The sequence below is a fragment of the Folsomia candida genome, unplaced genomic scaffold (assembly GCF_002217175.1).
Source record: "Folsomia candida strain VU population unplaced genomic scaffold, ASM221717v1 Fcan01_Sc009, whole genome shotgun sequence".
Classification (NCBI taxonomy): domain Eukaryota; kingdom Metazoa; phylum Arthropoda; class Collembola; order Entomobryomorpha; family Isotomidae; genus Folsomia; species Folsomia candida.
In genome coordinates this window covers 3,040,554-3,052,261 of record NW_019091201.1, presented here as the reverse complement: position 1 = coordinate 3,052,261, position 11,708 = coordinate 3,040,554, and the positions used below count along the sequence as shown (strand labels likewise).

Below are 11,708 nucleotides of genomic sequence, written 5' to 3'. Positions count from 1 at the left end.
ATTGAAAAATACAATTTTGGTTGTTGCAAAATAATTGGACTGAGGTCGTATTTTCTTGGGTGGGTGTCATCTTGATTATTCTCGTTTGTAATCAAGTTACTACATAATAATAAAAACAGTCTATGCAGAGCAATTAAAAAACTTTTATTACAAAATCAATAAATATTAAACAGCAAAAACTTTATATTATGCATTACAAAAGTATGTATTGAATTAACACTAATAACTGAAGTTGTACATTATACATATAAACGCATATTTATATCTGAGATGAAAAATGTGACATAATCGAAGATACAATGGGGTTGAAGTCAAATAATGAGAATTTAAGAGTAGTACACATTTAGGTCCAGCTCTTTTAAAATAATAAAAACTCAAAGGAATGATAGTCAAAAATTAAAAACTTATGAACTTATAAAGATTATGCATTACAAATATAAAACTCCTTTTATCAGTCATATTGCTATAAGCGTATTACTAGAGACAAATTTTTCTAGATAAGTCCATTATAGTTCTTATACTCATTAAAGTTCTTCTGCTGCTTGTAAACTTCGGGTGAAAGTACGACGGCAGTTACAGTGTCTGATCCATCTTTAGGATTAGTTCGAATGCATCTTCCCACAAATTGGGTGAAAATACCTGGACTTCCTACATTCCGTAAGATTACACAAACGCTAATTTCGCTATTATCATATCCTTCTAAAAGTCTGCCACATACAAACAAAATTCGGTACAAGCCATTTTCAAACGCTCGAAGATTTTGTGTCCCATCTTGTGAAGTGTAATATGTAGATCTGTCCATGGCTGCTGACCCATCTTCGGCTTCTGCAATGGTGTTCACCAGAACCATAGCTTTATGCTGCACACCAGGCACTTGTCGATCATGGTCGTTGATAATTTCAAGAATAATACGTTCCAACTTTTTAAGCTGCCAGTCAGATTCGCCAAAATTAGTGCTCCATGGTATTTCACTGTTCTTTACTTCTCGAAATTCAATGGGACGGAGAGTATTATTATCGATCAGTGTTTGCTGGTTGATTTTGTGCGTAATTTCTTGACCTTTCCATAATGGATCCTTGCCCGATCCTCGATACGGAGTAGCAGTAAGGAACACAATTTGTTTGCCTTTAAATTCCTTAACAATTAAATCCCAGGTTGAGGCTGGATAATGGTGAGCTTCGTCAACAATAAGGGTGGTGAACGACATGAAATTCTCTTGGATTTTTTTAATAACAGCTTTCATGTCACGTATTTCCTCGTCACAATCTTCTTGGAGAGCCGTGGGCATTGCAAGTCTACAGCTACTTCTTGTGCTAAATTTTTGTGCGTTAACTATAACCAAGTTTGACCATTTCATGTTCACCGGTGCAGTTGCATTTCTAATCACCAGACCACGTTCTAAAAATCCATTCAAATCCTCCTCTTTCACCAGTCCAATTTCAAAGACAAAGCTATCCTTTACGTTTTCATTTTTTAGCCCGAACGTTTTCTCCAATTGATCGGTGATGCACAAGGAAGGTGACAAGACAAAAGCTTTCGCTGATCCCAACACATACGGCAACAAAGAAATTATCCCTGATTTTCCGGCGCCTGTTGGGGCAACGACCAATGCTGGATGTTCTGGAATGTTCGGACTGCTGTCGAAATATGCCTTCACTGCCAATAGCGCCTTTATTTGATGTGGGTATAATTTTCCCAAATTGTTAACTGTCAAACTTTTTATGACATTTCCGGAATAAAGCTGATATTTTGATTGGTGCGCATGCTTGTCAAGTTCCATCGTCCCTGCAAATGAATATAAATTAGAATTTATGTTAGTGTAGAAGCCCGTCAATTGACGTGCAAAATAGGCCCGTCGATAAGCCCGTTACCCCAACATTAGTGAAGTTAGCCTCTCCTGTTCTCTCTGCAGAGTGGAGAGAGAAAAGGAGAGGTTAACTTCTCAACTAAGCCACCGACCCAGCCAGCAGCGATACACTCGCCTGCTTTATATAGTTTAGATTTAGAGGTTTTCTGAATGAACTTACTAATAATTGATGTGACCAAAGAACTTTTATAACTGGATAATATTCACACACCCTTCACGTTTGATGTCTCAATAACTAATGAAACGTTTCCGTGAGTTGACGTGATTTTATATAGTTCAATTCTATCCATATATGTATATACATGTGCAAGAGAAAGAGACAAAGAACGTTGATGATGCAACCCGGGATAATATTTGCATACAGCGCATGTGCCTTTTATGTAGACCAGTAAATCCAGATACAGCTTTTTTTAGTTGCATGATCTATATATGAATATTTGTTAATGCAATGAAACTCTTTTGTGAAATGGTTTATCATTCTTTTCTAAAATTTAAATACTGCATGCATATATGAGAAAGTTGTCAAATTTTTATATAAAAACATGTTTTCCTATTTTCGACGTATTTCTCGAGACAATTGCATGTGAGTGAAAGTTTGCAATTAGCCGAGGTGTTATGCATGAGTCACCATTTCTGTACAAATGTTATTAATCCGAGAAATAAATTAATCTGATTGTGAGTAATGAATTTATAGAGTTTAGAAGTGCTAGAGCGTTTATTCAATAATGCAACTTTCCAAGGTTTGTCCTACAGTTGACACTATCTAGTATTGTCTGAAAGTTGCAAAATTGGTTTACATGCATTCAATGAAAATCACAAAACAATTTTGGTTGTTACAAAATAATTAGATATGACATAACCTTTGTCTATATGTCTAGGTCAAGTAAGACTAGCGTCATTCATGGTTCAGGGGATTCAGTAAATCAGTGGTAGTCTTCTTACTTCTTTCAAATGAGTTTGCGAACTTTGTGGTGCTCCAACTCGAAAACAGAAGTCAAGTTGCATCTTACCAACTTGTTCAAACGCTTCCATGTAAACGTCTCGAAAGAATCAATCGAGTCGTAATCTTGAACAGGTTCAATTTCCAACGAGTCTTCAACCGAGTAGTAGAGACGACCCAAAGATGCGCGTGGTTTAGAACTTGATATCATTTCATTTGCTTTTTGAATTCCATGAGCCATAGCTTGACGGACTGCTTTTTGCCTACAATTTAAAAACATTGTAATTTATTAAAGGCTTCGTTATGAATACATTGCGAGTTATTTTCTGTTAAACTATTACGTACGTGTATAACTGGCGACGATTGGATGAGAATTTTACTACCGGACGAGATACTTCGACATGTCGATCTAATTTCTCATTGCAGATTGAAAAGACTTTCAAATACTGGACAAGGCTGTTGCATCGTACGCAGATTTCTTCGAAATAAACCAAAAACTTTTTTGCTATGTCATCTTTGGCTGTGGGGTTATTATTGTTCTCTGCGTTATCTTCAACTACTCCTTCGTTTTCTTGTTTTGCGAGTCGATCTCTCCTCAACACATGAGCCTCCTCCTGAGCTTCTTGCAAGTAAAGATCGTCTAGGTCATCTATTCCGCGAGGCATTCGTTTGACAATCGTAGAGACGAGAACACCATCATCCGGTATTCCATACTTTTTTAAAACTGTCAAAACAAAGTCTTTTCGTTTCTTTACACTTTCTTTGGCATGCGCTGCATCTTTTTTGCTGGTGGTAATCTTGACACAAAATTCGACAATGTCTGGGTCCATCTACGTGGGTAGATTAGATATTTTATTGTTAATCTTGCTTATTAAACTAAGCACAGCATAATAACTTACCTCGACTTCTCCCGAGGAGGATACTTTGACAAATTTTTTCTTCATTAAAGCCATATCTGAATCTGTGATGAGTGTGTCGTATAAGCCCGCAGGTTCGTCAGGAAGAGGAACATGTGAATATTCCAGAAGATTGCTTCGATTGTTACTGAAATTTAATCGACCACTGCTACCACCAATAGTTGATGGTCTGTTTCTATTTAAAGCTGTATAACTTTGACCAATACTACTAGCGACTTTTGTAAAATACTGAGGCTGGTCTGTCGCGGACTTTGCCATCTTAACTTTTGATAGGTTTTGATGCTGACTCGTCATAATTGAAATAGGTGTATTTAAAGACGAAGAAGATAAAATATTTTAGGCGAAACTGTTTAAAAGTCTACTTAGATCTCAAAAACAGATTGAAAAAACTAACGGAAGGGTTCGTTCAATATATAATTTGATTATCTATTATGTTCTATAATTTCGTTGATAAGAGAGACTAATTGCGAGAGAGTCAGGTAATAAGGTGATAATTATGTTGCGGTGGTAGTACGACTCAGTTCCTACAGTGTACAGAAAAACCATTATTCGTTTTACAATACATTAAAAAATAATTAATATATATTATTCATTCTGCACTCACAAATCTGGCTGTTTGAACCGCTGTTCTTTCTCCGTATTTCTAACGTGTCCAGCAAACTTGTGCAGAATGGGTGTGTCAAACTCGGAAGGAATTGGTTTAACGCCAGTCGCCCAGTAATAGATATCCCAATCGTTCGATGGCAAATTAATGAGACGATCGTACTCCTTCAGTTCCAATTCGGTCATACGATCCAAATACTTTGCAGCAAATGTCGAAAGCAGGATTCCGTTCTCTAACATGCCCCGTTTCCGGCTCTGGTATAAGAGACGAGCCCTGATAGTTTCAGTAGGTTCGCCAATGCGCTAAATAATAATATGTACATCAAATTTATATCTAGATCTTCTTAACTTGCTACAATTATCTATAATCAAATCATCAATAATTATTAATACCTGTTCATATGGTGGAATCCACGGCTCTCCAGTTACACTTGCTGCAGTATTAGAAGAATTGACGACACTGGATACAGAAAATCTCGCCTGACCACCCACAGCAATTCGTTTTAAGGTTGTCCCAATTTGAAGTAATTTAGACATCCCGGATTTCAAACAAGGTTCGGGTTTTCGGTGATTTGGTACCTTTTCGGATCGAAATTGATCGATTTGCTTTGTTGTGCTCAGGCTAGAACCACGACAACAAAATCAAATGTAAACATGTAATTCGACAACATTCCACCACACCGCCAATGCATAATATATAGACGAAGATGACCCTCTTTATTCAAGATAGAAACGATAAGCACTTACCGGATTGAAGGAGTGGAGAAAATTAATTACTTGCAAATTGGTACGTGCAACGCAACTCGCCTTGACTTTGACTTTGAGAATTGTGGTAAAAACGTGAGTCACATTCCGCCCCAATCAGCAGTTTGACAGTTTTGTAAAGAACGAGACAACAAAAACAAAAATAATAAAATTCCAGTTCTTCCCAAAAATTTTGCGTCAAAATTAAATTTTAGTTAAAATTTTAATTAGAGCACACTGCTCATCAAAAATCGCATTCAAAATTCAAAATTTATGTGGCTTTTTTGGTAAGACTTTTGACTTTGACCTTGTTTCGCAACTCCAAGTCTCACAAAATTGTCATTGTCACGTCACCTGTCGTTTTATAATTGCCTTAAGGTAACTTTTTAAAATTGTTTTATTTTTTCAGATTAAAATTACCGAGTAGTTTAGAGACGTTTCATATTTGAAATGGAAGATTTCAATGAAGAGGTAAGGTTTCGAGAACTACGACGCGACCATGAGGAACGACCAATTACTTTAAACTTAATCTAATTAATTTCAGACCCAATTTGTGGCCGACGAAGTAAGTGGAATCGTGAAGGAAACGATCGAGAACGTGATCGGGGGACAAGTTTACTGCAACAGCAAAGTGAGTACTTGGACATCGTCAGTCGTTGAAGGATGTCTCCTTGGTTTGACAGCGCTCCAGAAACCGTTTAAGTATATTGGTAAGATAAGAAGACACTGACTTTACGTATAAATATGAAGATATCGCAGTTTATAAACTGTATATTTTTTTCCTGTTTAGTAAACTGTACCATCATGCAGAAGTCCGGAGCTGGTTTACACACAGCGAGTTCGTGCTACTGGGACAATGCGACGGACGGATGTTGCACTGTCAGATGGGAGAACAAGACTTTGTACTGTATCGTCTCTGTGTTTGGTCTAGCAATTTAAATTATTTCAACGACATTCCTACATTTCCTCGAGACAGTTTAATCATTATCATGATTCAAGTCATCTCATCCCACTGAAGAACAATATGTATTTATTCCATCGGTTTTAATTAATAATCAATGCCATATCCTCCCAACTATGCTGGCCGAAGATACAAAAGAACATCGTATTTCTCGCCTTACTACCGTTATTATTTATCGCAAGTAGGTAGTAACGGCATCGCCACGAGATTTCCATTCCACTTTTCCACCTCAGACTCATCGGTTCTAATTTCGACTATAAAAACTCTTTCTTGATATCGGAGCAAGGATGTAAGAATAACGTAACATGTAACTTGTATAAATCTGGAAATGCGTGTAAAAATTTTTCATTTTAATATATAAAAATAATCTTATCAAAGAAATAACAATGAAGACAACACGGGTAACTTTAACATATTTTTCATATCATTGTAAATCATTTAAATTGATGAAGCAACCTTAATAACTTTTGCTACCACTCCAGCCCCCACATATGCCAATTTTCCTCCAAGTTTAACCCCTGTGGCGACAACTTGCCCTGTTCCTTTCTTTACTCCGCGTCGTACAGCGTTCAAGCCGTCCAGCCCTTTACCTAACGTTGTAAAGATTGGAAATGCCTGAAAGAAATGTACAAAAATCTTTATTTTATTTTTTTTTTCTAAACACATTTTTTCCATTACTTACCTGAATATGTTTCCCCTTGGACTTTATCTTGTACGTGTAGCTTTTGACATGATGGTGATGTGGTCGTTTCTTAGACCTATGTTTCTTTGGGGGCAATTGAAAATTTATCGCAAAATGGGATGGACTTGCCGTTTGAGATTCTTGTTTTACTAGAGGTGCCTTTTGCTGTTGCTGAACGACTGATGGGTATTGTTGCACAATCGGTTGATGTTGCGAATATTGTTGCTGTTGTATTTCTGGTTGCGTGTGTGAATACTGGTGAACCTGCACTGCTTGGACCATCGCAGTATTAGGGTCTGATTGTGGGTACTGTGGTACTTGAACTACAGGGTCAGGTTGTGAATATTGTTGAACATAGTTTTCATGCGTTTTCCCTTGAGCATGATACTTAACAAGGACATTTGGCATGGGTCTTTGCGTATAGTCTTTATTACTGTAAGGTATGTACACATGAGCCGTTTGAACCCCAGATTGTTCAACAGCATTGTAGCGTTGGGGTGGAGGTTCTTGATAAGGTTGCTTCTCAACGTTATGCTCTGGTTGGTGGGGACTTTGTAAATAATAACTGTGAAAATTGTTCTGGTTTCTAAATGCACTTTCGGTCGGAGATTCAACTGGAACACCGGGTCCCAACGCTCGGTACAAAGTTTTCAGAATATTTGGGCTCAGCGAGGGCAGCCTTTCTTGATTTCTTGGCGGATAGCGTCCTCCTCCCTGATTCCTCCATTGGTTTGCAGACGACTCTTGGTGTATCGCATTATTGTGATGTGCATCTGGATAAGGCGGTCCAGGGCGATCTAATTGAGCCTGAGCAAGTCCCACAACAAGCAATAATCCTGCCAAATGTACTTGTGACCTCTTCAACCCCATTTTTATTTATTCGTTACTAAAGCTCTTGGTCAAAATAATTTGAAATCTGATCAGCAAAATAAATAACTGACCACCACTTGCGACGACACGAGCCAGCCTGCAAACTGTAACTGAAGTGATAAAAGGTCCCTTCAAAATCTTGTGGTCACCATTTTTTAGAATCCACTTTACTAAATGCTATTACATAGTAGATCGACGTAATCCACCCTCCACACAATTCGCCGCTGCATGATTAGAGAATTAGTTTATCATAATCTAGTAAAATTATTTTCTGATAATACCATTAAAGGGGATGCATGATAAAGGGGTACGTACGTATGTATAACAGGTAATAATATTGGATGGATTGGCGACTTATAGACGCGAGAGAGAGAGTGGTTTGGTTTGTTTAGTAATTTTACTTACATTTTTTGCTATTTTTGAATTCCAACCTACAGTCGATGCAAATTATCATCAATTTTATATATTATTATGTAGTTTTAGTTTACCTTGCTTAATTTGATCTTGGCATCGTCATCATTCATTCGCACATAACAGGTTGAAGTGCAATAAAATAAAAGAGCAAAAAAATCGGAAGAAGCAAATCCAGTTTGGATGGATCTCTTGTTCTATGATTTTGACTGATTATTTAGTCATAGTGGTTTTCCATGTCTGTGAGTGAATGACAGCGTTTAAAATACTACAAATCGTGTAAGTGGGGGTAGTAGACGCCTTGTAAGCGCGTTTGCTTGGGGGTTGTGATTTACTGATCTCTTTTATTAAGAAAAGTCAAAACAAGGAAAACCTCATGAAACCTCATGTCTTGTGGGAAAGCATGACACAACGAACCACGAGTTGTTGGCACTTGCAATTTATTCAATTTATCAATTTGTCGTCGCTGTATCAAAATTGAAGTGCATCTGCATGCAAAATGCCAGGCCATGATTTTGTATAAACGAACTGTATTGTAGTAGTTTGCGTATAAAATCTATAATTGCTTGTACGTACAATATACAATTGAGAGGAACCAGTTTCAATTTTGATGATGGGTGAATTCAAAGAGATCGTATGTGCAAAATATTTGCAATAAAATGGCAAAATTTGAGTCAAAGTGTGTCTATGGACGAACCAAGGTATTTGATTGCTGGGGTTTGCTTGAGTTGTAAGCTGGTTTAATTATCAGTAATAATAATGCTCACAAATTACACCTATTGTGAAGAGCTGTTGATTTGAAATATACATTATACGTGTGTACATTTTGATCGAGGAACTTCCGGTTTATTGAATTTTTTTTTCAAGATCATGCAAATCTTGTCGACTTCCTTCCTTTGAGGCAGATTTTCTCCACTTTTTTGTGTAAAAATATACGATTATATTTTTATAACGCTAATATATTCGTTTACTTAATAATTAACTGGCAGATGATTTTATGCAGCAAAAATGCCAAAATGATAATAAAAAGTGCACTTTCTTGTTTAACAAATTATTCACGAGTGATCGATCGTGATCAAATTGTTAATTTATTTGTTTTCTTTTAACACGCGAGGCTCTGGAAGAGCATACAAACTAAAGTTGGAAATATAAAAATAAAGTATTTGTACTCTAAATTTTAAAATATTTAAACAAAACTCAACGATTTTAATTGTATGATTTCGGTGGGGCGAATTCACTAAGCCGGTCAGCTCGTCGATCTTTCAACCATTTAGCGTCTAGCTCATCAAACGTCTCTGGTTGTGGTCCGAATACTCCAGGTTTTCCGAAATCCCATGGACGCATTATTTTTTCTTTAGGTACTTCTTCCGTTTCTACATTTGCTTTTTTGGAGGATGATGGTCCATCTTCTTGATCTTTGTCACCGGCGATATTTGACGATTCGGCCTGTACTTCTTTCTTTTCTTCTTCTTCTGGAGGAAGACCTAGCTGGGCACGTTTTTTGGCTCGGACTTTCTTTAGCCTTTCTTCTAAAGCAGAGTCTTTGGCCGATCTGGATTTTAAAACTTTTTCTCTTGTGGCTAAAGTTTCTTCGCTCATTTTCTTGAGATCTTTTAACTGTTCGGCACGTGTAGCTTCATCTTTAGAAAATCCGTAGAATCCAACTCCGTGAGTGCGAACCTCTGCAAGTAAGAATATTAATTGAAATTAATTATTCAAGACATTAACTCATAGATGACAAACAATTAAACCTGTGATTATTACCGTCATAAAGTACGTCTTGATAATGAACTGAATCCTTTCTGGTCACCTCTTCCTGATCTTTCTCCCACTTTTGTCGCTTAATTTCAATCATTGGATCTACTCCAAGGGGTGGGACTGATGATGTCATTTCAGGATTTGTTATTGGTCTGGAAAGTGTGTCGTCACGTGACATAAACGAAGGCAGGTCAGATTTTAGACAACGACGAGTTCGTCCAAAACCATCTTTAAATTCTGTCCACTCCTCCTCGTCTTCCACAAAGCCTTTGTCGATATCAGCCTCGTCGTCGTCGTCGTCGTCCACGACGTCCTCAATCCGTTGTGGTTGTTGGGGACCTTTATCATTCGCTTCTTTAATATTGTCGATTGCTTTTTGCGTAAAATTGACTAGGGCTCGAGATAAGACGGGATGTTCTTGTTCATCGTGATCGAGAGCTTCGGATGTCATCCTTTCGTAAAGCTTTGCTTTCTGCTCTAGGATGGACCTGGTTAATAAATTATTAATTACGATATATATTTATAATTATAATATAAAAAAAGTCCTCATAAAATACCAATAAAAAATTAATTATTATTATCGACTCACTTCGCTTTCTCAATTGTTCTTTCTTCATTTTTGACTTCCTCCAGGTCTCTCCTTGAGCGCTGTTCGATCCCTTTATTTTTGGAGGCATAAGGATTTTTTGCTTCGAGAAGGACAGACTTTCGAACGGATTTGGGGACACCTCTAATCCCACCCGAGGGGACGGGACCTTGTTTATTCCTTGAAGATTGTAGTTCGCCATGTTTCTTGAGTAATTCAGCCTTCAGGTCTACCAGAGACTGGAAAGCATAATTAATAATAAATTGTAAACACAAATTAAGAATTATTAAGTGTGTGCTAGTTAAATGAATGCTGTTTTTCCTTACCGAAGATATCCCAACATCAATCTTTCTTTTCGAATCCATACTTTCCGAATTGCTAAGAAAGTAGCACCAGGCGAAACAATTTTAATTTAACTTGTCTACAATAACAATAATTATAACAACAATTAAATTGGAAGTTCCAATTTGGAACACACAGACAGAAGAGTAAATTGAAATAAGATGATGAATTCTTCTGACGTTCAGAGTTCAGAACCTGCAAAAAAAAGATGAGACGCATGCTTTATGCTTCAAGATGCTCCATGATTTTCATTTACGACGTCAAACTTTTCAAGTGCAATTTCTGTAAATGTGTATTAATTTACAAGAATTAATATTTTAATTGTACTTAAGTATGTGTAAATAATTTATAAAGATTTATATATTTAGTTTGGTATGCAAAACATGTTGTAACACGTGTTCATAGTAGTTCTAAAGTTATAAATTGGGATGCAAAAAGTCAAGCAGAATTATAATGCTTTATCCGATAATTGCATAAAATGAGATAAGCACGAAGATTGTGTAAAATGGAAAATAAAATGTTATGTTTTATAGTAGATCGTTTTTTTTAGTCAAATTAAGTTTACTTACATAAGTACATACTAAATATACACATGCAAATACTTCATTCATGATTTTCACTTAATTTTTAATGGGTCAAAATTAATAGTAAGTGACAGAGCTCTAATTGGTCAGTATGTCTACAAAAGTTAATTTGAATGTCAATTCAATTTAATTAATTGAACGAAATCTACAAAACAAAATGACAGAAATTTTACTTATAAATCCAAGCAAAAGTTGTTTGTAAAGTATCTAAATAAAAGTCTCAATTTCGATTTCACAATTTAATTCATAGATAGTTTACTTCTTTAAATCTTAGCATGATTTCATTTTTCGACTTATTTCTACATACATTACATATACTTCAAATTCTTAATACGCATCTGCATAAATTATATCCATGCATCTTTAATTAACCAGCTTTTAAAATCTTTATGTGGCAATCTTCCCATAATTGAGAAGTGGTTGGTGGTTACTTAATCGCATCA

General features: G+C 36.3%; 6 protein-coding genes across 6 annotated transcripts; 1 reads left to right on the top strand and 5 right to left on the bottom strand.

The window, feature by feature from the left end:
* Window positions 1–123: 123 nt before the first annotated feature.
* On the bottom strand, window positions 124–2,178 carry LOC110853719. The gene is made up of 2 exons (XM_022102032.2): window positions 2,028–2,178; window positions 124–1,785 (listed from the first exon to the last, which is right to left on the bottom strand). The coding sequence occupies exon 2, from the start codon at window positions 1,778–1,780 to the stop codon at window positions 494–496; it is 1,287 nt and encodes a 428-aa protein (XP_021957724.1). The 5' UTR covers window positions 1,781–1,785; window positions 2,028–2,178; the 3' UTR covers window positions 124–493.
* Window positions 2,179–2,554: 376 nt separating this feature from the next.
* Window positions 2,555–4,242, bottom strand: LOC110853809. Its single transcript, XM_022102144.2, has 3 exons — window positions 3,707–4,242; window positions 3,153–3,637; window positions 2,555–3,070 (listed from the first exon to the last, which is right to left on the bottom strand). The coding sequence occupies exons 1-3, from the start codon at window positions 4,016–4,018 to the stop codon at window positions 2,815–2,817; spliced, it is 1,053 nt and encodes a 350-aa protein (XP_021957836.1). The 5' UTR covers window positions 4,019–4,242; the 3' UTR covers window positions 2,555–2,814.
* An 82-nt stretch (window positions 4,243–4,324) lies between these two features.
* LOC110853811 (succinate dehydrogenase assembly factor 2, mitochondrial-like) lies at window positions 4,325–5,216 on the bottom strand. The gene is made up of 3 exons (XM_022102146.2): window positions 5,075–5,216; window positions 4,721–4,949; window positions 4,325–4,630 (listed from the first exon to the last, which is right to left on the bottom strand). Exons 2-3 carry the CDS (start codon window positions 4,862–4,864, stop codon window positions 4,325–4,327), a joined length of 450 nt encoding a protein of 149 aa, XP_021957838.1. The 5' UTR covers window positions 4,865–4,949; window positions 5,075–5,216.
* LOC110853812 (dynein light chain Tctex-type 1) lies at window positions 5,216–6,413 on the top strand. Its single transcript, XM_022102148.2, has 4 exons — window positions 5,216–5,358; window positions 5,481–5,542; window positions 5,616–5,781; window positions 5,862–6,413. The coding sequence occupies exons 2-4, from the start codon at window positions 5,522–5,524 to the stop codon at window positions 6,008–6,010; spliced, it is 336 nt and encodes a 111-aa protein (XP_021957840.1). The 5' UTR covers window positions 5,216–5,358; window positions 5,481–5,521; the 3' UTR covers window positions 6,011–6,413.
* On the bottom strand, window positions 6,362–8,092 carry LOC110853810 (transcription factor mef2A-like). The gene is made up of 2 exons (XM_022102145.2): window positions 6,715–8,092; window positions 6,362–6,647 (listed from the first exon to the last, which is right to left on the bottom strand). Exons 1-2 carry the CDS (start codon window positions 7,582–7,584, stop codon window positions 6,471–6,473), a joined length of 1,047 nt encoding a protein of 348 aa, XP_021957837.1. The 5' UTR covers window positions 7,585–8,092; the 3' UTR covers window positions 6,362–6,470.
* A 945-nt stretch (window positions 8,093–9,037) lies between these two features.
* On the bottom strand, window positions 9,038–10,867 carry LOC110853961 (coiled-coil domain-containing protein 174). The gene is made up of 4 exons (XM_022102339.2): window positions 10,666–10,867; window positions 10,343–10,578; window positions 9,760–10,241; window positions 9,038–9,677 (listed from the first exon to the last, which is right to left on the bottom strand). Exons 1-4 carry the CDS (start codon window positions 10,702–10,704, stop codon window positions 9,202–9,204), a joined length of 1,233 nt encoding a protein of 410 aa, XP_021958031.1. The 5' UTR covers window positions 10,705–10,867; the 3' UTR covers window positions 9,038–9,201.
* Between the last annotated feature and the right edge of the window lie 841 nt (window positions 10,868–11,708).

Excerpts from the sequence above, each read along its gene's own strand:
- LOC110853812 (XM_022102148.2), top strand. The coding sequence starts at position 5,522 with ATGGAAGATTTCAATGAAGAG. Across the intron at positions 5,543-5,615 it reads TGGAAGATTTCAATGAAGAG|ACCCAATTTGTGGCCGACGA; the intron begins GTAAGGTTTCGA and ends AATTAATTTCAG. Across the intron at positions 5,782-5,861 it reads GAAACCGTTTAAGTATATTG|TAAACTGTACCATCATGCAG; the intron begins GTAAGATAAGAA and ends TTTCCTGTTTAG.
- LOC110853810 (XM_022102145.2), bottom strand. The coding sequence starts at position 7,584 with ATGGGGTTGAAGAGGTCACAAGTACATTTGGCAGGATTATTGCTTGTT. Across the intron at positions 6,648-6,714 it reads CCAAGGGGAAACATATTCAG|GCATTTCCAATCTTTACAAC; the intron begins GTAAGTAATGGA and ends CATTTCTTTCAG.
- LOC110853811 (XM_022102146.2), bottom strand. The coding sequence starts at position 4,864 with ATGTCTAAATTACTTCAAATTGGGACAACCTTAAAACGAATTGCTGTG. Across the intron at positions 4,631-4,720 it reads GGATTCCACCATATGAACAG|CGCATTGGCGAACCTACTGA; the intron begins GTATTAATAATT and ends ATTATTATTTAG.
- LOC110853961 (XM_022102339.2), bottom strand. The coding sequence starts at position 10,704 with ATGGATTCGAAAAGAAAGATTGATGTTGGGATATCTTCG. Across the intron at positions 10,242-10,342 it reads AGAACAATTGAGAAAGCGAA|GTCCATCCTAGAGCAGAAAG; the intron begins GTGAGTCGATAA and ends TTTATTAACCAG. Across the intron at positions 9,678-9,759 it reads TCAAGACGTACTTTATGACG|AGGTTCGCACTCACGGAGTT; the intron begins GTAATAATCACA and ends TCTTACTTGCAG.
- LOC110853719 (XM_022102032.2), bottom strand. The coding sequence starts at position 1,780 with ATGGAACTTGACAAGCATGCGCACCAATCAAAATATCAGCTTTATTCC.
- LOC110853809 (XM_022102144.2), bottom strand. The coding sequence starts at position 4,018 with ATGACGAGTCAGCATCAAAACCTATCAAAAGTTAAGATGGCAAAGTCC. Across the intron at positions 3,638-3,706 it reads CCTCCTCGGGAGAAGTCGAG|ATGGACCCAGACATTGTCGA; the intron begins GTAAGTTATTAT and ends CTACCCACGTAG. Across the intron at positions 3,071-3,152 it reads AATCGTCGCCAGTTATACAC|GCAAAAAGCAGTCCGTCAAG; the intron begins GTACGTAATAGT and ends TTTAAATTGTAG.